The sequence below is a fragment of the Atractosteus spatula genome, chromosome 2 (genome assembly GCF_055471065.1).
Source record: "Atractosteus spatula isolate fAtrSpa1 chromosome 2, fAtrSpa1.hap1, whole genome shotgun sequence".
Classification (NCBI taxonomy): domain Eukaryota; kingdom Metazoa; phylum Chordata; class Actinopteri; order Semionotiformes; family Lepisosteidae; genus Atractosteus; species Atractosteus spatula.
The window spans coordinates 67,360,325-67,385,701 of NC_142707.1; the positions used below are offsets into that span (position 1 = coordinate 67,360,325).

General features: G+C 36.7%; 1 protein-coding gene across 2 annotated transcripts in view; it reads right to left on the reverse strand.

Moving 5' to 3' along the window:
- xrn2 (5'-3' exoribonuclease 2) overlaps nt 1-25,377 on the reverse strand; it is a 50,536-nt gene that overhangs the window by 9,400 nt on the left and 15,759 nt on the right. For both annotated transcript variants that reach the window (XM_088931819.1, XM_088931809.1), the window contains 13 exons: nt 23,638-23,682; nt 22,051-22,145; nt 19,814-19,949; nt 15,152-15,259; nt 14,978-15,067; nt 14,659-14,731; nt 11,778-11,861; nt 11,329-11,426; nt 11,168-11,247; nt 11,005-11,061; nt 8,540-8,608; nt 7,211-7,339; nt 3,145-3,257 (listed from right to left, as the gene is read on the reverse strand). In XM_088931819.1, coding sequence (XP_088787945.1) covers nt 3,145-3,257; nt 7,211-7,339; nt 8,540-8,608; nt 11,005-11,061; nt 11,168-11,247; nt 11,329-11,426; nt 11,778-11,861; nt 14,659-14,731; nt 14,978-15,067; nt 15,152-15,259; nt 19,814-19,949; nt 22,051-22,145; nt 23,638-23,682 — 1,177 coding nt within the window. The remainder of the gene's footprint in view (nt 1-3,144; nt 3,258-7,210; nt 7,340-8,539; nt 8,609-11,004; nt 11,062-11,167; nt 11,248-11,328; nt 11,427-11,777; nt 11,862-14,658; nt 14,732-14,977; nt 15,068-15,151; nt 15,260-19,813; nt 19,950-22,050; nt 22,146-23,637; nt 23,683-25,377) is intronic.

Genomic DNA, 25,377 nt, shown 5'->3' on the forward strand with positions numbered 1-25,377 from the left:
AAAAGGATTCATTCAAGGAAGCTTTTGAGAAAACAAAGACATGGCACACTGCAGTGCTGCTATGATGTCTAGCCGTGTCGGCAAGCTCCTAACTCCGGGACTTAATTTAAAATCTTTTCACAATGTGTGTACCATACCTTAAACGCAATATTCAGATTATTTATCATTTCATCCCTCCAAAAACAGTACTTCCATACAGTAATTGGAGGAACATTGTCAAATTAGCTGTTTCCTGGTTTGGCTTTAAGTTTTAACTTTTCAGGGTAAAAAAATAGTTACTGAAGAACAGAATCTGTATTTCTTGCAGGACAAATATGTCTTAACTCATAAGGTTTATATGTTCTATATAACATTTATTAGAAAAATCAATTCATACTGCCAACAAATTGAGAACTTTTGAAACTGAATTACTCTCCTCACTTTTAAGTAGAAAAATTTGAATATCCCTATCAATCTTCAAATTAGGAAAACCATTTAATTTGTGTCATACAATATTTAAAGTATTCTTAAAATATTCAAACCTATATCTTCTGATCATCATTTTACATCATAATTAATGTCACTCACAAACTAGGCCTTTTTAGGTTAAGGCTTTGCAGGACTTTTTCTGAGTCCTCAGAGTAACAATTTATAGCACCTTGAAGCTGGGGAAATACAAGTTGCGGGAACATGAGCAATCCAATAATGGATTTATTAATCTGTTTTGAAAACTTTGTAGAGTGCCACTTCAAATTCATTGTTCAAATTTCTTTCTTACTTCATGAACCTGTCACCTCCCTAAAGAAGTGCAGTACAAAATCTGACAACACACTGCTGCATGAGTTATATTTAACAATCAAAATTTCTTTGAATTCTTCCTTTACAAATCACATTAAAGGCGTATACATAGTGTGAATAAAATGCAGAATACATTTGTGAAACTACTGTATATTACTCAAATATTGCTAGTGCTGCAGCCTGAAAGCAGCCGTTTCAGTTATTAACATTACACTAGCACAGATATTATACGCAATTATCATGGTAAAAAATGTAACTTAACTAGGCAGTTTCAACTGAGCAAATATCATAGACAAGTAGTAAAAAAAAACTCAGAGTATGCATGCTGCAGAAGTGAGCATACAGAATAATGTTTTATTACTGTTATTTTGATTTCATGATGTAGCATCATTGTAATGGCCAAAAAAAAGGAAAGCAAAACGTGAATACAAGAAGTATATACGCCACTGCCGAATCAAAAATTTACTCTTGGAAGGATCAGCTGAGAAATCAATTTATGTAGAATACGCAGAGATGCAATCTAATTCAGATTGTTCAAAGGTTATTGATCAATCATTATTTTTGATACTACAAAAACACTGACAGAAAACATGATGAAAAGCAGGAAATATCTTGATGACAAGTTCCTTTTTGTATGTGACTTCTGTTTGGCACAGATCTTGCAAAACAGCAAGAAGTGAGAAAACCGAAGCTCTAGAACATATGCACATTTAAATTTAGGTGACCATATAATATGACCTTTTACTTGATGAAGAGAACTCCAGCTAGCAATTAGTAAAGCATCGCCACATTCATGACAGTAATCGTACAGAAATACCTTACACATTTTGAAACATTGATCCAGGAAATCTGTATGTATTTTGTGCTATTTACAGGTGATGTAAAAGCTGCAATCTTATCCACACCTTTTGTCCTATTCCTATAGCTTTTTTAAAATCCAGTTTAGTGTTAATTGCAAATGCACAAACACTCACAAATTAGAGGGAATAAAAGAGATACAGCTTTGTTGCACAAATTGGTCTGAAGTGATCATTCAGATAAGAACCTGTACTTTGTAACAAAAGCCCATTTTATAAGCTATAATGACAACCTATTATAAATGGAAAAAAATCTATTAAAGAATGTTACTTGCCTTTCTATCAAATGTGCTCCATGTTTAAGCAATGACTGACATTTAACAGCATGTTCATAATATCCCACAAATGTCACAATATTTTTAGTTTTAAGTAGTTTTACAAGGTGTCTTTTTGCATTTTATCTTTTAAATTGAGAACATGCCATTGTTTTAATGTATAATGCCAGCAAGGTTTAAACCAACGATTTGCTACTTGAGACCATTACCATATGTCCGGATCATAAATAGATGGCTAATTCACATTCTTTCTCTCAGTGCCTAAACAAGGAATCTGACATTTGCTTTACAAAGGGGAGACACTACTACGGCACTTTAGTAGGCGAAATTAGGTTGTCAGAATTTACAATGCCAATGAATTTTAATCTGAGTACTGAACTACAGAAAATGGATAAGGTAATTACTGTACTTTTCAGGACTATAAGGCCATAAATTAAAATCTCCAACAACTTCTCAAGTGACAACTCATCTAATCAGTAGGACAATCAAGGCGAAGCCTCAGTGTTTACTGATTGCACTAATCAAAAATCGCTTTTCAAACACAGCTAATTGGCAAGTTTACCCACAGAAATGAAAGGCAGACATACATAAGATACCACTCTGATTTGCAGAAACCAAATATCCCATTTGCATTGAGTGCTACCAGAATGCACTTGACTCCCACAAGTTATCAGCAACCAGACAATTATTCATCAACTGCAAATTGGCACATCAAAGTCAAATCAGAGAATTACTGTTGGAAACACCCATAGCCGAGATTCAGAAAGAAGGTGGCCTTTGATTGACCGTGTTGCCCTTCCAGAATTGTAGACCCTCATTATCAGACTTGGTTCCCTGCACTGAAAACCTCTGTCCAGTTAAGTGCTGAGCTCAGGTAAAGACTAAATTCACTTTGCATTTTAAGGGAAGAAACCTAAATGCGTGTGCCTGTAACCACATTAATATATTTAAATATAAATAAACTTATGACAATGTCTGCTGGTATCTCAAAAACTGAGTGCAGGAATCTATGTGAACATGTTTTGAAATCATACACTAGTGACCAATTTACGTATTTAAATGTACAGAATAACCATGGAAACCGACATCATACACCTTTATTATAAAAATTCACAAGACTTCCACCTTCCTTCTACCACATCCTGCTCTTTTATTACTACTGTCACGTTACTGTTCACATACTCGACAGATGGGTGGGAAAACAAGAGAAGAAATGGACTGTTCAGAAGACTTACGTGGTACTGGGAATCGCATTGATGACTGTGCATTCTGTGCCGGGTGGTTGTAAGTCCCAGGTGGTGGCGCATTGCTGTAGAAACCAGGCTTTCGATCCCGTGACATGTTGTGGCTGAGAGAAAAAGAAAAATACATCACAACCTGTTACAGCTTTTACAAGAAAGCACTGCTTGGCACACATGTACATGTATACAGGCAAAGTGTAAAATCCAGGGAATGCATACAATTCCTAGGTATTTATATACTCAAATCTTTTAGCAAATGTTTTTGGCAATGTATGAAATGTTTCTATTTCCGTATCGTATTTGCTACTTTGAAAAGGCGTTGTATAAAATAAGTGACATAGGCAAAGTGTTAGTAAGCAAAATGTGTCATTTTCATATTTGCTGACAAAGTATGAATGAAAAATATGTACACAATGCTGTCAGTTGTCAAGATATTATGAAATAATTCTTTAATGAAGTTGATAAAAATATTAAAATGATTACAAAAGTATGTAATAACTTGAAACAAGTTTACTTAGTGCAGTCAGCAGAACTAGAATGGCATTTGAAACTGCAAAGTGCCTTCTTTTTCACCCAAAAACATTTAATGGATTGGCCTTTTCTTTTGCACATGCACTTAACAAATCCTTGTCCAGTCCCGGTAGATGGCGGAGGAGATGCTGATCCGAGTGATATTTCTTCATCCACTGGGACATATTCTAATCCAATGAATCCTTTCTGACATTCTGTGAACTGTGATCTTGCATACAGTTGTTTTAAAATCCCTTGTCTTGTACCCAGCTGATAAAACCCATCGCTTTTCACATCCACGATGACAGGTGAAAACATCGCGAGCATCTCCTTTGCCTCTATCAACCTCGGGAACAGGAACTCAGAATGTCGCACCTCTCTGATCTGGCAGGAATTATTTGTCAGATTGCCTTTTCATTTTCTCTGCTTGCTGCAACCTTGGCATCGTCGACCACTAAAAGTGTTTTGTTTGTTCACTCATAGAGCGCACAAAATCCTCCTTCCTCCTCATCCTCACTAAAATTATAGCCCCAGATAACAAGCATGATACCCACAGTCTTGACACTGATGACCTTCACTTGTATGTTTGGAGTACTGGGCTCAAGCTGAGCTTGGGAATCAGTTTCGTCCACTCTCTCATCACTAATATTTTTATCCATGGAGTCATTAATCTCTTCCTATTCTTCATTCTCATGTATTTTTTATTTCTTATGGGAGATTTGACGTGTTAAAACGCACTTTAAATTTGCAGCCAAAAAAGTTTCATTGGGCGACCTCCTTATACCAACAGGGTAGAGGGCATTTTCCTTATGAATTGCAACTGTAATCTATATTCACAACTGTAACAATATTTTTCAAGTTTCACTAGCATGTGTAACAATCATTATAATGATCTCGACAAATGAAGCTTTCAAAGAGGTCTTCGCTGGAGATGCAGAAAATATATCAGAAATCAGTTCAACTCTAAATGCTGGGATCAACTTATCGTAGATCACAACTGAAAGATCTGGTGGTCATGATCTTTCTGTATTCGTGTCATTCTCCGAAAAGGGAGGCGCTATATTGAAATGCAATCCACTCCACCGGACTGCTCAAAATGCAAACCCGTTGTTTTCATCACATCAAGTAATTAAAAGAACCTGTGTTGGTTAACTTCTGAGGTCTGCATGTGTGAGACGGTAGAGCTTCCAATGTTGTTCTGCGGTTGCGTTATGAACTACCTGGGTCAACTTAGTGCATAGTGCCCCTGTTTCACATTTATGATTTTTTTGCATAAGAAATATATAAACAATGGTCTTGTGATACAGGAAATTGCTAACCCTAACTATTTTTAAATAGGTGGCACGAAAGACGGGTTGAATCTTTAAACGGCCCTCGATTTACATTTACATAGAAACCGATTACTTCTTCAGATTTTTAAAAAAGGACACAGCTACAAAATATTGAGACGTGCTAGTTAAAGCCTCTTTCTAGGAACATGCAGTTGTTTTCCAATGTTCGTCTTTTAAGGCTACATCTACAACTGTTCTGATTAGGGTATGATATCCGTGACAATTTTTAACTTGCCTGATCAAACAAACGCACAGGAGATACCTGTATTAAAAGCAAAATCAACCCCTGCCCCCACCCGGGCAAACAGAGAAACACAATTACTGTCGCGCTGGTAACAGAGCGCTTGAACTTGGCAGACGGGGTCACTGGAGGTCAAAGTCACCATGTATGGTCACGCGATCACCCTAAAAACAAGGCACTATATCTCAGGAACGAAAGCAGCTGGGAGGTTACTTTCAACGGCACAAATGCAGCACTAACAAATGCAGGGGGGCTGAGTGACGTCACCCCCCCCCCAAAAAAAGGCACTATATCTCAGAAATGAACGCAGCACTAATAAATGAGGTGGGTTTCATCATTTGTGCTGTCTGTAGGGGAGCCAACTTCACGGAGCTTCTGCGTGAACAGCTAAAAGACCTATGAATCCATGGATAGAGAGAGAAGTTTGGGAGCTTTTGCATATTTGAGACCCAATTAACACACCAAATGGATATATAAAAGATCACAAAAGAAGAAGGGACAACCATGACGCTTCTACAATGAAGACACTGCATTTTAACTTTTGCATACTGATAAACTGTAAACAAAGTAGCCATAGATGGTTTGCAGAGGGGCAGATCAGTATTGAAAAGATCTGAAAACTTTATTCATCACTTCATCCTACATACCAGTCGGAAGATGAATATATAGGAGGCACCCCTGCCCCCTGTTGGAAGAGGAGTCTGATTTCATTCCCATTCCTGTGATGCCAGTCCTCAATTTAATTTAGAACAAATTTTTCTATTTTAATTTGTTATTAAGTTATTACTACATTATACATGTGAAAATTGTTGCTTGAATTTTTACCTTCATACCGTTAAGAGTTTACAGGTTAGCCACCTCTGACAGAAAGCACTACATGCACTGTTATCAAACAGGCCAAAACATAAATCATCTTTAATTTAACCCCAATTATTTCTGATGCAATTTAAGGTGGATATGGAGGGTAATTATGTCTATGTGTGAGCAGCAAAGCACCAAATACATTCTATACTGAAAAGAAGAAAGAAAAGAAATCTGATGTGGACCCTTCTTCAGGTGTGAGGGAGAAAGACTGAGCAGAATTATGAAAAATTGTTTTCTTTTGGCAAGGAAGTAAACAAACAATGTACTTGTATGAAGGACTCCTGGAGGGCTGTGTACCCTTTTCGCTTCAACAACATGTTTTTATGTTGTTCATTTTTTTAACTCCCTAAAATGTGTCCCTGAAAGCAGACAGGATCAGAGACGTGGGTGGACACTATTACTGTCACCCCTGTCCCTGACCTCATCGGTGGGTCAAGCACTTCAGCCACAGCGTTTCGACTGGCAGCTCAGGGAAACTAGTAGCAGCTGGGCTCATTGGCCCCCTTGCAAGCATCCATTCCTGGGAGGCAAGCAGGCCACTGGGACAGGATGTTGGGATGATGTAACAAAAAATAGTTACCTATATATAATACAAAGTATTATGCTCCATCTAACGCGAGTAGATGCGCAAATTTCCTTCTAAAGTGTAAAGAGATGGAGAAAGACATGGGGCCTTGTGCTCTGCTGCGCAGGCTTGAGGTGTCCAGTGCAGCACTGACTCCAGTGGGTCCATAACAGGAGGGACAGATGGACATCAGGCACCCATACAATCATGCACCAAAAACACAGGGACTGGAAATCCGCTTTGAAATTACCATCATCACAGACCAGGGCAATACAGTTCCAACGACGCAATAAGGCAAGGAACCAAGGCAGAAAACACTTCTACTTTAACAACGAAAGTACTGAAAGTATTTAACACCATTTCCGGATTATATTTGACCTAGATTTGAGATGCTGGGAGATGAAGAATTTTGAATTTCTGTTTTCAGAAACAAATATAGGGCAAATATCAGAGCATTAAAAAAAATCCAGCAAAGTCTTGCTGTCTGGAGAAAGTTCAGAAGAAAGTGTATATTCAGCTGTTCACTTAACCGTTCCGTGAGATCCATACCTTAATGCTCTGAACGCAGACTGATCCAAGTGGGCTGGCCGTCTGTCCGGGTTAAATCCAAGCTGAGGTCTCCAAGGACCGCGGTTGGACTTTTCCCAGTCCCCAGGTTTGAGGACTTTAGCAGGTATTCTTAAAGGAGGTGTAAAAAAACAGTTGGTCAAGGATCACGCTTCATGGAACTGCTATTTGTGAATTTACAAAACTATCAGATAAATTAAGAACAAAACCCATAAAATAACTTCAAAACAAAATAAAAAAGGCATTTAAACTTTAACAGCACTGATGTCATCTTACTGCACGACAACTATCGTCACTGTTCACATTAGTCAGATGATGAAGTCATGTAATATGCAATTTACAATTTAAGATCTTAAAAAATGTTCTTGACAAGAGGAAGCCATCCTGGCCATCTAACCCGTTAGGTACTTAGTACTTAATTGATCCAAGGATCTTACTGACCAGCTTCTTGAAAGAAACAGGGGTATCAATTTACAAAAACATGGCTGGGTAACTTGCTCCATACTCCCATAACCCTCTGTGTAAAGATGTGCCTCCTGTCCTTGGGTTTTAAATACACTTCCACGTAGTTTCCTTGGGTGCCGTCTGGCTTGTATTACACTGTTCATTCTGAAGAAATTCACTGGGTTGACTTTGTCAGTGCCTTCGAGGATTTTAAACACTTAGATCACTTCTCCTTGTAGTCTTCTCTGTTCAAGACTATAAAGTTTCTATTCTTTTGCCTGCTGATTGAGGACATTCCTTAAAACACGTGGTTCCCAATCATGGTGCTGGTGATTCACACACCTGTTGGTTCTTGTTCCAGACGAGCCCTCAGTTACACCATCAAACCCTTCACTGACCTAATAATAATAAAATTAATTTGAACTGTTCGTTCCCATCTCTGAAACATGCGAGAACTTTAATTGTTGTATTTTGTAAGAGAAATAAAATCCTAAACTTATGACTAGAAACAGAACGCAAATATTCCAATGAAGCTACTTCTTAGATCAATTAAGGCTTCAATTATCTAATTAAGGTGGGATGTAATGAACACCAGCAGGTGTGTGGGTCACCAGGAACAGGATTAGGAACCACACTGCTCTAATCCCAGGAATGTGTCTGGTTACCAAAATTGTGCATAATACTCTAAATGAAGTCTTATGACTGCGTTTTTTCTATTTAAATTCTACGCTTTTAACTATGTTGTCTAACTTTTTAATTGCTTCCCGACAAGGAGTTTAACCTGGGTGCTCCATGCAGCTGGCCCCACAGATAGTTCTGACTACTTTGTAATATGGTTTACCTAAATTTTTTTTTAAAAATCCTTACTTCGCTCCCGGGAGGACTGTCGCCTTAAACACGAAACCCTCTTTATATTGTGGATCCTTGAATTTAATTCTGTGAAGACAAGATTAATTATTTATAGGAATTTAAGGCAAGATTTATGAAGAAAACTGGAAAAACTTACAAATAAAAAATGTAAATGGAGGTATATTTTAATCCTCTAGAAAAAAATGAAAGTTAATCAGAATGGTGCAATAAAAAGATTAAAGTTTAAATTTCACGAAGTCACTCAATATTGCACATTATAAGTGAAGTTTTTGGTTATATCTTTTGACTAAAGGACAATGACAAAAGGCTAGCCAAATCCATATATCTGCTCTCAAAAAGACTAGACATCGAAAAGTACAGGCAAAAATCAGTGCATCAGTATTAAACTGACAGGACATCAACAATAAATTCTGATGGTTCCCGAGTAGTTTAAGAATTAAACTGTCAATCTTGGTGGCTTGAATAGTTGATAGTTGATCTTAACATTGAGAAAAATAGAAGCCTAATGAGAAAAAGACAAGCTTCTGAATGGGTAGTTGGAGTTAAAACTGTGACTGTGGGTTTCAAGTGCAAAACTCCCAGATAGTTTAAAAAAAAGGCTACATTTCAGTGTACAGGCCAATTAAACACTTATGTTTAAAATAACAAATTCTCCATCTATGAGGCAGCCACTGTACTGACTACTGGTTTCTCACGATTGTCAAAATTTGAGTTTTGATTTTTAAACATTTTTCAAAGATTAATAATTCAGTATAAGAATAATTAATGTAAAGCATAGATGATGAATGAGTAGCAATTTTAAAGATGAGTATTTGACTCATTTGCCAAAAGAATTTAACCTCAAGACAAAAAATGTAAATTTGCACTGGCATCACAAGTCAAATGAAAGCAAAAGAACATTTTACACCATGATTCATGATTCCACAAGAAGTGCGATACAAATCAGTTTGAAAACGCCATTCCTCTTTTCTAAACCTCCACTCAGAACAGGAATTCTGTAAGAATCTGGGGATTCTTACAGACAGAACAGCAAATGAACAGTTGAATGAACTAAACTGCAAACTGCAGGGTAGATAGAGACGTCTCACACATGATGGATCTAGGTCTGTGGTCTTCACAGTTAAAAACAACAGAACGACAGAGCACTTCCAAAATCTGCAGAAAATCTCACAAAATGTCAAAGAGAAAGGCTTCTGTCCAAAAATATTCTGTGAATTCTGAACAAACAGGAGTAGAAAATTTACACAAGATGGGCTAGACGGACCAATTATGCGTCTCTTAAGCCCTTTAGGTGGACATGAACTGACAGCAAACTGTCAGCAGGTAATTAAGCAAAGTGGGGGACCTGACATGGAGATAGGAACTTACAGCTGAAACCTAGGACTTATCCTCTTCTGTCATCCTGTGCATACCACAGACCTCTATGGCTTGTCAAATCCAAATACAGGACCTGTCTTAGAGATGTCATCTGATAGACTGTAAAGGACTGGCAAAGGGTCTGCACTCACAGACAGAGTACAGTCACAGGTGTCACACTAATTGGCGAGTGCTACTTATATTCTAGATCTTGTTTAAAAAGGCTGGGGACTACAAATTTAAGAATCTTTCTGAAACTGTCTGAAAAAAAATAATCCCTGGGTGTAGCTCGATAGTTAACAACATACCTGGCAGTTTTTTGCCACTGACCTACACTGTCAATACCAGATACTATCTGGTTGTTGGCAAGATATGATCCAGAAAAACAATGACAAGTGAATGAATGCAGAGCTATTTAGAGGTAATAACTACTGTTCTCTTAAGGTCTGGCCTTTGTTGCTGCTATTGTTTCCCAAGCTTTAATATATTACAGCAACAGCACAAAGCATATTACGCACACACACAGAAAACAAGTAAATCGCTTAAAAAATTATTAAACACAATTAACAAATGTAAAGCAAGACATCTACATGATTATCACACAATTTTATTGGCTAAACAATAAAATGCATGCATAACAATCAATTTTAATCAGAGCTAGATTTGTCTGTATTCATTCACTTACAAATAAAACTTCATAAACAAGGCACACAGTTTGGGACAGGTATGCTAGCATTTTAATGGCAATGAAAACTGAAATCTAATCCATGACGCTGTTTTTTTTAAATCCCAAATTCCCCCATTTTGCCTTCCCTATATAACTTGTAAAAATACAAATGCCCAACTCAAATCACCCTGTCAACTACAGAAGGAACATAAAAGAGAAACAAAGAACCTTTATACATAAAGTGACTGTACATTTCAGAGTATCTCCATTTTTCCAGTCTTATTCCAAAGCACAGAAAACAAGTTTAAGATACTGGCCAGCCCTCACTGATAACACAGAAAGGTCAGAGGGGTCCACAACTTGCTATTGTGCAGAAACCCTGAACAAGTTTTAATGCAACAGTTTCATCTAAAAAAAAAAACAAGCAATGAATCCTTACCCTATTGCACTGTTTTCAACAACATCTCGCAACACTGGAATGGGGGATCGCACAGGCCTGAAATAAGATGAAACAAGACTGTTAGGCCATCCTTTTGGTGTACCCCTTTTAAGAAAATTAGCAATGGGGGATTATAAAAATTAAGTCATAAGATGGTCCTTACTTATCTGGAAGAACTGGGTCTTCGTCCAAAGTGAGAGTTCCAGAGATCCCATGACACAGTTCTGGAGACATTTCCACACTCTAAAAAATTAAACAATTTCAGCATCTTCATAATTAGAAAAAAAAAGTACTGTATCATTTTAAACAGATTTCGGTTTTTACCTCTTGTGAATTTGTTTGATATAACTCCTTTAAGAAGTCCGAAAGGGGATGGGACTTTCCCACAAACAGCAGATCGCTACCAAGACTGTTCCTCTGAACTGCAAAAAAGAAGTTCAATACATGGTGACCAAAGCAACACTGAAGGGGCACTCAAACAGGAAAATGTGTATATTTCAGCATAAAACGAGTGTCGCCAAGGTCAATGAAGTCTTAGCTCTTATGAATGCTAACTGAGCTCAAGGCCACATTAGCTCTCTTTAGTGATATTACTTCCACTAAGTTTACCATTAAAACATTCACCAAGCAAATGCTTCTTCAGTGTAACAATTAATGGCAGCCATCTATTAAAGATGGTTCTTTTGAGATTTAGCTGAACATTAAACAAGCACATTAATGCTGAAAACCTTAATGAAAGCAGGCTCAACATCATGAAGAATCATAATGCTTACTTTCACCAGGAGTGAGGTCAGGGTAGACCTCTTCCAGGGCAGCTCTCAGTCGACGCTCATCAACAAATGGCAGCAGAGCAACGCCTTTATACATAAAAGAGAAAGAAATGTGACTTGGAAAACAATATTACAAAAGACATGGAAAACTCTGAGACTGCTTTATAGTTTTTACTCATATTGGAAATGAGATACAAATAATTGGGGGAGGGGATCTCTAAAAAAACAGTGTAAAGTGAGTAAAGTATAAAGATGAGAAAAACAATCTAAATTATTACACAGTAGTACACAGCTGTGTCAATAAAATTCATTTCTGCAACCAGGTAGATTTACGATCATCTCTGTCTCCAAATAACCTTGTAAAATGTATTGTTGGAAGGAAACAGGCACCCCCAAAATTATTTTATTATACATAGATGGGTACCAGGTACACCTTGAACACATGATCTTTGAGAGTGCAGATTAATTATAACCTTCACCGGGAACTGTCAGTATGGTATAATCAAATGGATTAGCTAGCACACTTGGTCTTTAAGAGACAGAGAGATAAAGGTCGTGAATACATCTAATGCAGTTTTTGGTCTTTAGAGGAAGATGAAGCTTTGGCCCACACTGCACTGCACAATCAGTGTGACCAGCTCGCCTTGGCTTGAATCCCTTGTAATGGTAACTGGGAAGGGACCGAGTTCACATGAGGAAAGCGTCCAGTTGTGGTGACTGATTAAACAGTCAGATCAGTCACTGGCTTGGAGGGTAGCACAGTGTCCCATGGTGTCCCATGGGTGTGAAGGGCTGAGCGGAGTCCGGGATGCATGAACAGGAAAACCCCCATGAGCACATAAACCCTCCTAGGGACCTGTGCATGAAAGGCCTCTATCAATCAAAGATGTCACCAAGAATATGAACGAGTTTGGACCAGGATGGGTAGGTTTAGAGTTGAGAGCCTGTTATTAAGAGAAATTTATAAAGTAGTGAAAAGACTATGAAATTTCAAGGAGTTTCCAAAAAAGCAGTTGAGTTTCTTCCAAATGTAAAATGACTGCGCCCATATGAAGGGAGTCCCTCCCCTTCAGAGCAGACAATGCAATCTGAAATCTAATCTTTATTAAAACTTAGGTTATTAGCTGATGCTCTGGAATATAACCATGTCATAAACACCCTTAAATGAATAACGCACTAACAGTATTTAAAATTGGGTATAGCCAGGCCACCAAAGGTTTTGGAGCACGAAAATAAAAGAAACCATCTCTAAACATTTTTTATAAATAATGCAGAGATCATGTCATAAAAATGCTACAGGCCCATCATGCACAGAGTAGCCTGTAAAGGACACAATTTAGCAAAAACTGCATTAGATGTATTCACGACCTTGAGCATATTCTCTTTATGAATCTGTTGGCAGTTACAGGAGATTTTAATGTCCAGATATGTATAAACTGTTGAACACAAATGAAACACAAAATAGAAATTGTCATAGCGGGATTCAATGGTACACGATTTTTGAATCAGTATCTTACATCCAGAGACTACCAATGTTATGATATTGGTTTAAAGCACGGTCAAATGAAGGTGAAATATAAGAAAGAAAACAAGATTAAAAATTTACAGCATAAAATATGATGTTTGTGCCCCTGTTTGTCAAAGGTAGTGAAGCGGATATTTTGTCTAATACCCTGTGCACACTAACCAAAGAATTCTAACAAAAGAATGGACAACAATAGTAATAATAAACAGCCCAGTTGAGTGCCACTGCCCAATGAGAAATGAATGAATATCATTAACCCCGATCCACATCCCAGTGGCTGGACCATTGTATAAGGTACTGATCATATTCATAAAGGAATGGCCAAAACTAAAGCGTTCTAGAACAGTCCATTGACTGTTCCATTCCAGGTAAACGAATGCGTCCGCGGCATGTTTGGAAACCTTATACAAGAGGCTGGCTGATGGACGTCCATATCTAGAATATAGAAGCGGCACCATGTGCTATTGAAAGCAGATCAGCTCTTAGTGAAATCTGCCTGGTGACGATGTATAATGAGCTATATATCCTCTTAGAAACTATCTTTGTAAATAGCTCAATGTTTTGCACTGAATGGCAACAGCAGAATAGCTAGAAACATTTTATTGGGTTTTGGTCCTTTTTCAGAAGGAACAGCACAACTAAAAATGATCTTCATTTCTATAAAAAAGAGCCAGTGTGTAATGAAAAGTTCGCCGAATTTAGTATTAAAGGGCCAACTTGATCCCACACTGCTAGCAACATCTTAGGTAGAATGTTGTCTAAGTTGTGAGACTTCCATTTAAGCACAACCTGAGCAGAAGCCTCTCACTTCTGCAAAGTTAAGGAGAAATCCAAAATCTATTCTCTCTCCTGAATACCACGATCTTGTTCAGGTTTGGGCTTCAGAATTGCAAAGATATGAAAAAATGCTACCAGGTATAAAGAAAATATTGTCTTTGATCACACCTCTAAGCATTTGTTTTATTTCAGTCTCAGTACAATTAACTGCAGCTGTGCAATGACGGCTGTTGTGGTCCTGCATCAACCAAGATGGAAACCTGACAGTTCTGTCACACTGACGGAATTGCAACATGATGGATCTCTAAATATTTCCAGAAAAGAAAATTCTCGCACTCATTCTGGGCTTAAGAGGTTGTAATTCTTATTATACTGTACTGGGCAAGGCAAGTCAAGTATGATGCAACCTTTTTTAACTTATGATTGCTCTTTTACCTGAAAGCAAAGACCATTTAAAGCAGTTAAGTAAAATCAATAAACACACTGGTAAAACAATTAATGAAAAGAAGATTCAGTAAATCAAGGAATACAATCAGAGAATCCGTCTGCAAGAAAAAGGAAAAGCCACAGAGTGATACTAACCTTGCCAAGCAAATTTCTTTCCATTCAAATCGATTGCAAAGTCATCTGGATAAAAGTCAATGATGGAGGAGTCCTGTCGAAAACAATTACAAAAACGTGAGGCACAACTCAGATTGACGCAAATACTGAATTCAAGTCTTAATAGGCTAAAAATGAGGAACATTCAATTCTCAACATAGGACAGAGAGTGCTTAAAATAAACATTTGGCAACAATTTATCCAAGGATGCAAATAAACAGTAGATAGGAAATAAACCACCTAACGTCTTTCGTTTGGAGGACCAACAACAAAGCCATGTTTGTAAACTTGGTCAGCATACCGGTTCGGTCATGAGTCTCTGCCATGACTGGGGGAGGAAGTTCCCACTGGCTGCAGGAAACACTCCCATCAGCTGCTCCAGTGGCTTAAACTGTAAAACAGAGTAAGAAAGATTCTCGGGTTGAACCACCGTTAGAAAAAGATCAAAGACCATTCCCATTTGATCATAACTTACCGGTTTAGTACCGCTTTCAAATTCAGTGAACATGTCCTTAATGTCTTTGAAGTCTGATGCAAATGGGGCGTAATGAAAGGGGAAATACCACTTCCAGGACGCACAGCCCTTGGGAGGAAAAATACATCAATAAACATCATTTGAGATGACAATATCTTAATTTATTAGTCTTGGGCATCCTGTCATCTTAAACCCTAAAAAGGTCTACAGCCCTGCTTTTTAAAGGGAACTATTAAAAGTAATTTCTGAAATACATTAATGGTTCCCCAACAGAGAAATCTAACCTAAAGCTATTAGAATTTTGATTATACTGATACCCAGATTGCTCAAATAAAGTTAATTTTAGGGGAAACAAACAAAAAAAAATTATATTACCGAGATGACAGCACAAGATTCTACAATTGACCTGGCATGAAAAAAATGGCTGGCATTATTTAAATGAGTCTTACTCTGAGATGTATACATGCATAATATTGTGGTTCCAATTCAACTGCTGAAATTTAACAACACACTTACTTTATATTGAAAGGCATTGGTAAGGCAAAACAATCATTTTAAGTCCTAATAGTAAATACACATGACCAGAGCTTCTGCTCAGAAGTCTCCAGTTCTGCATTAACAAATTCCCATTCATGCTAATAGATGAACTTTATTCCCCTGGTAGAGAGAATTTAGCATGCTTTGCTCTCAGAGCACGAAGCTTGTTAATAACGATCAGTCCTACAATCCCCACTATGTCTTGGCTAATCTCATCTTAATGTTAACATCTCTATTATCAACAGATTTGATTCACAGGGAGATTACCACAATATGGCTTCTTGTAGTCCAGATGGACTGCACAATGACTTGTACACAAACATTACTATTCCCTTGGCATAAAAAAGCCAGTATTTAGATGAAGTTATTTTTATACGCAAACTAAACTGCCATGTGGAATGCATAAATAAGCTATTTCAGATTATATTTAAAACATGTGGCTAGGACACGCTTTAGAGAGAAAAAATAACAGAACTTTTGTTCTGCAAAATACGGCATTAAACATTTTTCCTTAATTAATCTTGTGTGAATAGTGTGAAACTTCTCAGAGGAGATGCACAGCAGCAGATGTTCTGGATGTGCAGCATCTGAGAAGAGACGCGTCTATATAAACTTATGACCCTCATGCCAGTTCTACTAAGTGGATCCCCCGAGATTGTCTTCCAAACATTAGGTGCCAATACCACGTATAGACAACAAAATAAAAACTGCTATTCTAGTTTTAATCAATAAAAGATGGACATCTAAGGGCAGAGGCAACTCATCTTTGAGGTCTTGATGACTATTCTTCGTATGCCCTCACATGTTCTAAATCAAATCACAATATAATATACAAGACTTGAACAGTAAATGAAAAGGTTAAGTGCCAAACATTTCTAAAGACTAAAATTTATGTGTACCAAAATAAGTGAATCATAACTTTTAGAATATTCCCTGAAAGTGTTTTAAGCGTATAACTACATGACCTCATCAAGTTAATTTTATAAGGATTTCTGCTTTTTCTATTTTAATAGAAAGACTGAGACAATCGACTCATGCAAGTTAAATAATTTTCAACAATCTATAATTGTAAAATAGTAAGCTCTCTAATAATTTTATTAAAGCTCTGTAACCACTAGTATTTTAAAGATATTAACGACAAGTGAAACATTTCTGTGGAGCTGAAAATATCTGAAACTAAGAGTCACAACAGAACTGAGTATCTAAAACATTACCTTGCAGCACTGGACAGTTTTGGCTGCCTCATTAAAAAAAAGGCCCTGCTGCCCTCCAATATGTCAAAGACGGACAACAAGGTTAATTATTTGCCTTAGAGGAATATCTCCTGGACAGTAATCTTTTTTTGTCTTGAACAGAGAAGACTAAAAACTATTTTAAATCCTGAATCTTTTTTTCCAAGCAAGAATACTTGGGATTTAAAGACACAAAGCGAAAAATAAGAAAACGCATTTCTGACTAAAATTAGGAAGCACTTCGTCACACACAGGGCTGTAAAAGAGTTTGGAGCACAATGCCCAAGCCAGTCATGTTGTTGAAGCAGGTTTGCTAGCATTCTTCAGAAAACAGCTGGATAAGATCCTCAGATCAATACGCTACTTGTAAGGATGACACAATAACCTGGTTTAACAGTTTACTGCAATGTAGATGGAAGCAATTTATAACCATAAACTTTTTTTATACCACGGTTACCAAGGTGACAACGTTCACAGCTCCAATCATTTTGATCCTCTGGCAAACTGAAATTTACAAGCTTCTAAGCCATGCATTATATATGCCATCTTGTTTGAAGGACTGGTGTGCTCTCAAAATAACATGTTGTCTATATACTTCTGGCTGGAGAGGTAAATGTAGCTTAAATGCAGATCTCCATCATAAGACAAGTTATCTGTTCCATGCTGTAATAGCAAACAGCTATTGGCGCAGTAACCGATTTATATATTATCTTAATGAATTTCAAACAAAAAGCATTTTTAAGAGCCTCATCTCAAAGCATGGCAGGAGAGAAGATGCCCAGGTTTAGTTATGTTCAGGTATCACAATTCTATCATTTACACTAATCTTTCATCCATTCATTTCATTCCAACTCGAGTGCAAATTAACGTCAGGGGCAGATGAGCAAGATTTGGTTCACTGTATGGTATAGCTGAATGTGTCCAGTTCTCCCTTCCATTCGCTATAGTACAGCACAACTTTCAGATAAGTGAACGGACAGATGGTTACCAATGGTTACCAAGTTGCGCTCTCAACTTAAATAAACAAGGGGCTACAAAAGCACTGAAACTAAGCATGTCCTCTCAGTATTCTTTATTTACAGGTCGGTAATTTATCTGAGGTAAATAAGATGTCGGTAATAGCTTATTTGAGGTGCATAAAGTGAGGTCTGCAATGCAAATGTATGCTATTAGCATAAATGAAGACAACAAAATCTCTCAATATTTTTTATTTACAGTTGTGGCGAACCCATGCTGCTGAACCCAGAATATAAGCATCTGTGTACATACCCAACTCAATTTCTGAACTATAAAAATGCGTTTTATTTTAATCTATACAGATTGCCTTTAAAATGAGACTTTCAATCAAAACACTCAAAGTGATTTAACCAATAAATTATAATTGTACATTTTTTGTTTTCGTCTGCTGTCCAGCTAACTGAACAGACATTCACTGATGCTCCACTAAGAAAAGAAAACAATGCAGCAAATATAACCTGCCAGTTCTCCAGGAGCCTTTGCAGAAATTGAAAATATAACTCCCACTTGTTACAGAATCACAGTAGCCACAGAAATCCATACTATTAGCTGCAGAAACCACACACATGGAACCTGTGAACTGGCAGAACTAAACCTTCAGTCATAGACCTTTTATATTTGCCTATAAATAATGTAACTGTCAAAAACAAAAATAAGAGTACCCCGATATCCTTCAAAAAGGCAGCAGGAAACCGTTCTGTGGTTTATGCAATGTTGTGCGGAATCACAAAAGCAAATCAACTATCAAAGACCACTTGAAGTCACAGTAACAAAAAAAAAGCTACCACTTCAATCAATTCTGGAGAAAATAACTTGACTGGATGTAAATCTTTACGACTGACTAAAGATTTTTTTTAAAGTCTAAATAATGTTTGCTGAAATAAGATCATGTCATTGATTTAAAAGGAAAATCCATAGGCTCTGACGCTAGCCTGACAAGTATAAGAAAACGAAGAAATGCAAACTTTGAGTATCTGACGCCAATCTTATTTGAAACCTCTAGTTGATACACTGTATATACAGCCACTCCCCGCTTACGCATCAGTTCAGTTCTGCAAGTTTTTATGTATCCTGGATCATATGTGAGACAGAAGTTCATAGCCGTTGTGTGAATACATTAAATACATTAAAATAAATAATATTGTGGCAATTTCCCCTAGCATGTCAGCCAGTGAGGAAGGAGGGACAAGACAGCATAACCGCTGGCTCAGCAGGGTTTATTAATTATTAAAGGATAACAGACAGCAGAGGAAAACCTGTTCAATGTCACAGGAGCAGATATGGCTAAACTACCTCTTCCAACTTCACGACAAGAATTAGTTGACTTCGGATGTTATCATAAATGTGTTCTATTGATATGGGTTAGCTTTTCTTTTCATCTGTTAATTTTATTATCCTCTGTTTGCAGAAGTATTTTCAAACACTGTTTCATAACACTAAGAAGGAATAGACAAGACACTGAACTGGAAATCACCTGATGACCTTTTCTCTATATATACCTGATTCACAAAACGTAACCTCTAAAATCTCAGTCATCTATCCCATCATTATGTACAAGTAAAAAAATATCACTGCCACCACTAGCATATCTTAATTAAAATACCATGTATAATTTAATAGATATTATGGATTAATTTACCAGTAGCTTACCAATTGCTAATAGCAACAAATGGGAACCTTACAAATGTCCATTAATTAGTCAAAGCTTCATAAAAATGTCCAAAGTTTAATATTAAGCTTTTTGGCATGATTGATATCAGAGCAGTATCACTCGGCTATAAATGATCAACGTCTTAAGTCAAAAGTGGCATTGAAATGAAAGTGTAGAGGCTAGATTCATTGAAGGATTATCACAGAAGATAAGAAAAACACATACCTGGTAGTAATATCTAAGGACCCAGCAAAGACCCTCAACATAAGACTTGACCACTTTGCGTCGAAATTTTTCATCAGTCACATCAACATCGAACTTGTTTTTATAGTAACGTTGTTTCCACCCTTCTTCCCATAACCTATTAAAAGGAAAAAATGGATTTCAAAGACAATACCAATACTAAAAAATAATGTTGCATAAATATATAGATATATCTATCATCTTCTAAACAGATGCCCTTATCCAGGCAACTTACAATATTGAAAATTTCTAATAAGTGCAAATGCAACTGTATAGTTGGTAAAAATAAGTTAGTAAAATGACAATAAGGATAGAAAGAACTGAAAAGTAAACAGAGCCACAAATAGAACTGAAATAGTAGAATAATGAAAACAATGTAAAGGTGGCACAGTTATGTGACTATTAGTGCTGCTACCTCTCAGTTCTTGGGTCCTGGGATTTATTCTTCCCCAGTTGGCCTTCTATGTGGATTTGCATGTTCTCCCAGTGCCCACATGAACTTCTATTGGGTACTTCTTCCCACAGTCTAAAGGCAGGCTTGTCTAGGTTCATTGTTTAGAGAACACCTTTAACTGTCTCCCATGTGCATGTGTGGCTTGTGATGGATTAGTGCCCTGCCTTCCACTCTGCCTCACCACAGATTTCAGGTTTCAGATTTCAGAAACTACCTATTCCTGTTTTTAGTTTGAAGGTCTCCATCACAGGATTTTATTTCAGCATTAAAGATTTACAGTTAAAGAAACTGTCAATCATTCGTTTCGTTCACCCACTGAACTTCTCAATCTGCTACTTGTTAACTTGTTATGCCAATGAGAGGCTTTGATTTTGATACCACTGCATATGTAGAGTTAATTGACAAACAGGTATTAAGCACCAACATGAGACTTGTAAAACACAAAAGTTGAATAAACTGAGATCTATGATTCTCAATTGGCTTAACTATTCAAAATACACATCCCACATAGGAAGACCAAGATCAATATATTTAACAGAATTCATGAAGGAATTGTTCATTGTCTGCTATTTTCTGAAAAATTAAAAAATGAATGTGAATGGACAACAATGCCTATCTATATAATTAAAACTTGGAACTTTACACATCAGCTTCAGAAAAAAAAAACATACCGTCCAACACAAAAAACAAAATTCTAAAAATAGCCATTAGTTTATGCTTTGATAAAAATACTTTGAAATTCTTTGAAAGGTTCACCAACATGGTTGGATTAAAACGTTTTAGTTTCTAGATGGAAATGGAGATTTGGTGGACCATTCCAATTCGCCCAATGAAGTTGCTGTCCTTAACATAATTACATGCAAGATGAGACCATTTGGTTTAAAAACCAAATTTCATACTGCCTGAACAGTTCAGCAGACAGAAAACATAATTAGGCTACATCAGAGTGAGAATCCTCTCTCATAGCTGCACATCTTTAATACTAAAAATACAGACCAAAAATAATGAATTGTGAATCTTAAAGCAAACTGTAGAGCTTTCAAGTATCATTAAATTACAGCCATTCCCTTGCTGTTTTTGACTACAACCCCTAATATTAAATCACATCACTTAATTTGTACACCACTCTTTACAGTATTCGTTAGATCAATAATAATTTAGCTGGGAGACTGAGAATGGTAAAATAGCAAAACAAAGACTTCTATGATGCCCTGAAGTACTCCTACTGCAGCACAATCACAAGAGAAAGCTGTATACTTCAACAACAGCATTAAATGATTATTAAACCCAGTACAGAACATATATAATAGACTATAACAATAACATTTTTTTCTGACAAACAGGGTTAGAATTACACTGTAGCAATTTCCATTTAGCAGCTTACAGAAATTCGTTCGGTGCCTAAGGATTGTTTTTTTTTTTTTCAAAAAAGCTCCAGCAGTACAGTAACATTCAGCTCACATAATCAAGGATGAACAATGTCCGTCTACCCAATCCACTACTTGGTCCCACAGGGAAAACTGACTTGTTACAGGAAAACCTGCATGAATACTAATTCAGCTACTTGGATTTAACAGCTCTGGCTTGCACATCTCATTGGAATTTGCAGAATATTCTGCCTTTCCACATTAATTACTCGTAGACAAAAAAAAAAGATCACAGAAAAACATCTGAAGACACTTGCTGCTTCAACTTAAATGCCATTAATTAGAATGCACCCCCGACTTGCAATTCAACAAACTGCTGTCAAATAACGCGGCTTTACCTAATATTATCCTCTGGTTCGGGCTCACTGTCGCTATCTTCTGCTTTTCTCTTAACCCCCCGGCCATCAGCCGGATCACTGGATCCTGAGGGAGACTGAAGAAGCAGGTAATGTCAATCATGGGAAAAACAAAACAAGAAACATCGTAGACAACCAGCTCGATGCAGCTGTCCCCCGGAATGATTTATTTTTAACGAGGAGTGGGATGACTGACAAAAAAAATAATTACCAGAAAACAAACGTGAATTCCTACGAAAGAAATGGAAAAAAAAACACAAGACTGCACAAACAGTTTCTAATGTAAATATTAAACTCTTCAATAAAAAAAAACATTGAATATGCAACATGCAATGTCCTCAAAATAAAAGGCAGAGGACACAATTTCCATTTCCAAGTGCTGTAAGCAACAACTACAAGTCTAACGCCATACTGTCACCTAGAATATTTCACATAACAGGATAATGGACATAGCAGAAATCTTTTCATTAAAACTGGATTAAAACAGAATTAAGACATTTCACTTAAAAATCTACCTTTTAACCTCAATTAAGATTAAAAAATAAAATTATTTCAAAGGGTTCTGTACAGTGGCTCCAAAATAACTCCTAGCCAGCCTGGAGAAAGCTATCTTTATGTAAATGAGAAGGGCAAGTGGAATGCCATTAGCATCTGCAGCTGCAGGGGTTAGGTTCATAACACACTTGTACAGGAAGATGTGAAGAGTTCTAACTTCACTCCAATATAAGGAGGGCTATACATTTTTTCCCATAAATCTACCATTTCCCATTAAACATGAATTAAACATTAAACATATGAATGATAAAATTGTGACTTGATTATCAACATTTCAACGGATGTTAACATAAGGCTGCTGCTAAACCTCCTTATATATATAGTATAGTAACAGCCCAACTGCTTGTGGAAGATTACAAATAAATGAGACGCGTATGAAAATGTACCTATTTTACCAAAACACTTTTTTTTACACCTTAGATGAGAACCTCAGCTTATTTGCCAATTATAATTATATATTGAACTGTCTCCGTACATGCTCCACTTAGCTATTAAACAACTTGGTTAGGGATTATGGGAAATGCAGTTTATTCTGAACTATATTTCACATCACTATTGATGCGTAAATTACTGCTGATGTTATGGTTCTTAATACGCTCTTACAGATGTCAAAGTCAGCAATAATCAAGGTAAAATAATATTTTTCATAAAAATCACAACAAGTATCTATTTTTAAAAATTAGAACAAGCATGTTGCACATCTTTTTAGTTTAGTGGTTTCATAGTAACTTCATTTTGTGGTATTACAGGCGGCTACTGACAATTCTAATTATACATTTGTTTAAGAAACCAATAGAGGAAATGCTACAGGTTACTTTTATAATACCTCAATAGAAAAATAATCTAATCGCATTAAATAATTTATAAAGGACACTGCTGAAATAACTATACATTTCCAGAAGTGACTTGTTTAATGTTATTTAACCAGTCTCAGAAGTACTAAAAAACAATGCTCCTATGTACACATCTTTACAGTATTGCAGTACATATCAGAAAGCTGGAACAGAGACATACCTGGTTTCCATTCTTCATCTGGGCCTTTAAGGATAATGCAGCATTCTGGGGAAAAAAGGAAAAAGACATTTATACTCCATGACAAAAACAGTCACAGAAAAAAAACATTGCATGTCATTATCACCTGGAGTGTCAAAGAAGGGTTATGGACAATTAAGCACGTTACAAAAAAACAAATACCTCTTATCTACTCTTTGTGCCAATCAATATCGCAGTGGAACATGAATAACGTTAAAGGACAATAATGATTTAGGTGGACAAATTCTCAGACCCATTTAAGAAACTTAAAATTCAATACCTCAGAACTCAAGTAAGAGGCATTCAATCCACTTAACTTTTTTTGCACTTTGTTGAGCAACACAAAAATTAACCAATCTTATTCTATGATCTACAGGAAATGATTACAAGAAGAACAACTCTAGCATTAAACAGTTTAAGAGCACTGTGATGACTGTTTCTGAACAGTTTTCTAAAAGGTTCTCTAAATATTAATTACAATTTATACTAATTTTGAAATATACTGATGAGAACATTTAGTAAGGCAACTTAAAAACATAAGTAAAAAGACAATGGTCTGACAAAATGCCTTACTAAAATTTCACATCACGTTTCTGTGACTGTTGTTCAGTGAAACCATTGGAAGAAAGGCAATATCACTTTCCTTTTTAAGAGGTGATTAAAGGTCAAAATTTATTTTCAAAATCTCATAGCCTTAATGATCATTCCTCTTTGGTTCCTGTTACACACGTTAAACATGCAGTTTCTCCTTAAATCATTGCCAAGTCAAAGCCAGTTGAGTGCTACCCAAACAAACCGGTACTGGTACGTAAACCTGTACTTAAATGTGCAGACGAACATAAAAGTGGTTACAAACGAGAAGGGGAATTTCAAGCTCATTTAGTTCTCAACAGGTCATTGATCAAAATTGTCATCTATCCAACAAACAGCATTTCCCCAAAGCCCTTCTGTAAAAAAGTGTTCCCAGATCTCAGTTTTAAATACACTTTCCCCTAGCTTCCACTCTTGATCTCTGGCTCAAGTCTCACCGTTGATCCTGAAGATTGACTTAGTTCAATGACTTTCAGGATTTGGAATATCTGAATCAGGTCTTCTTAGTCTTCCCTGTTCAATACTTAATGTTAAGATAAAGCTAAATGTTAAGCTTTTAAAAACTGATCCTTGTAGGACATCTTTAAACCCTAAAGTGACTTCACATTGATCTTCTTTGCCTCAATTCCAGAGGGTCATTTTTAAAACTAATCCCTTTTACAAGTCACTAAAAACTGCAATAGATCTCTTTAAATCTATGCATACAGAACCAACCATTCAGAATGTGCGCGGGATAACGCAGCAATTGGCGGTGCACATGCCACAGCGCAACATACCGCACCGCATTAAAAAAAAACATTTTCTCCTGTAGGACTGCACTATTTTGTAAAACTGCAGATGGCACGGTAAAGAACATGGCGTGTGGAAGACTTTGGGCTGCCACCAGAAAACGCCTGGTTTTAATCCCGGTCAATGCCGAGCCCCTTGTGACAATCCTTTTCCAGTTATAGAAGTTAAGCTGTACACCGTTTAGACAATTATTCATTTTAAACTGTATATTACAGTATGTTTAATATTAAAGTAGGGCTATTTTACAAAATAAGTTTATTTTTTTACAGTAGCTTGTTGTGAACACAATATGCTACTTTCAGGATTACATCTGCATTGCGGTAATCTATATTTGGTTTTAAT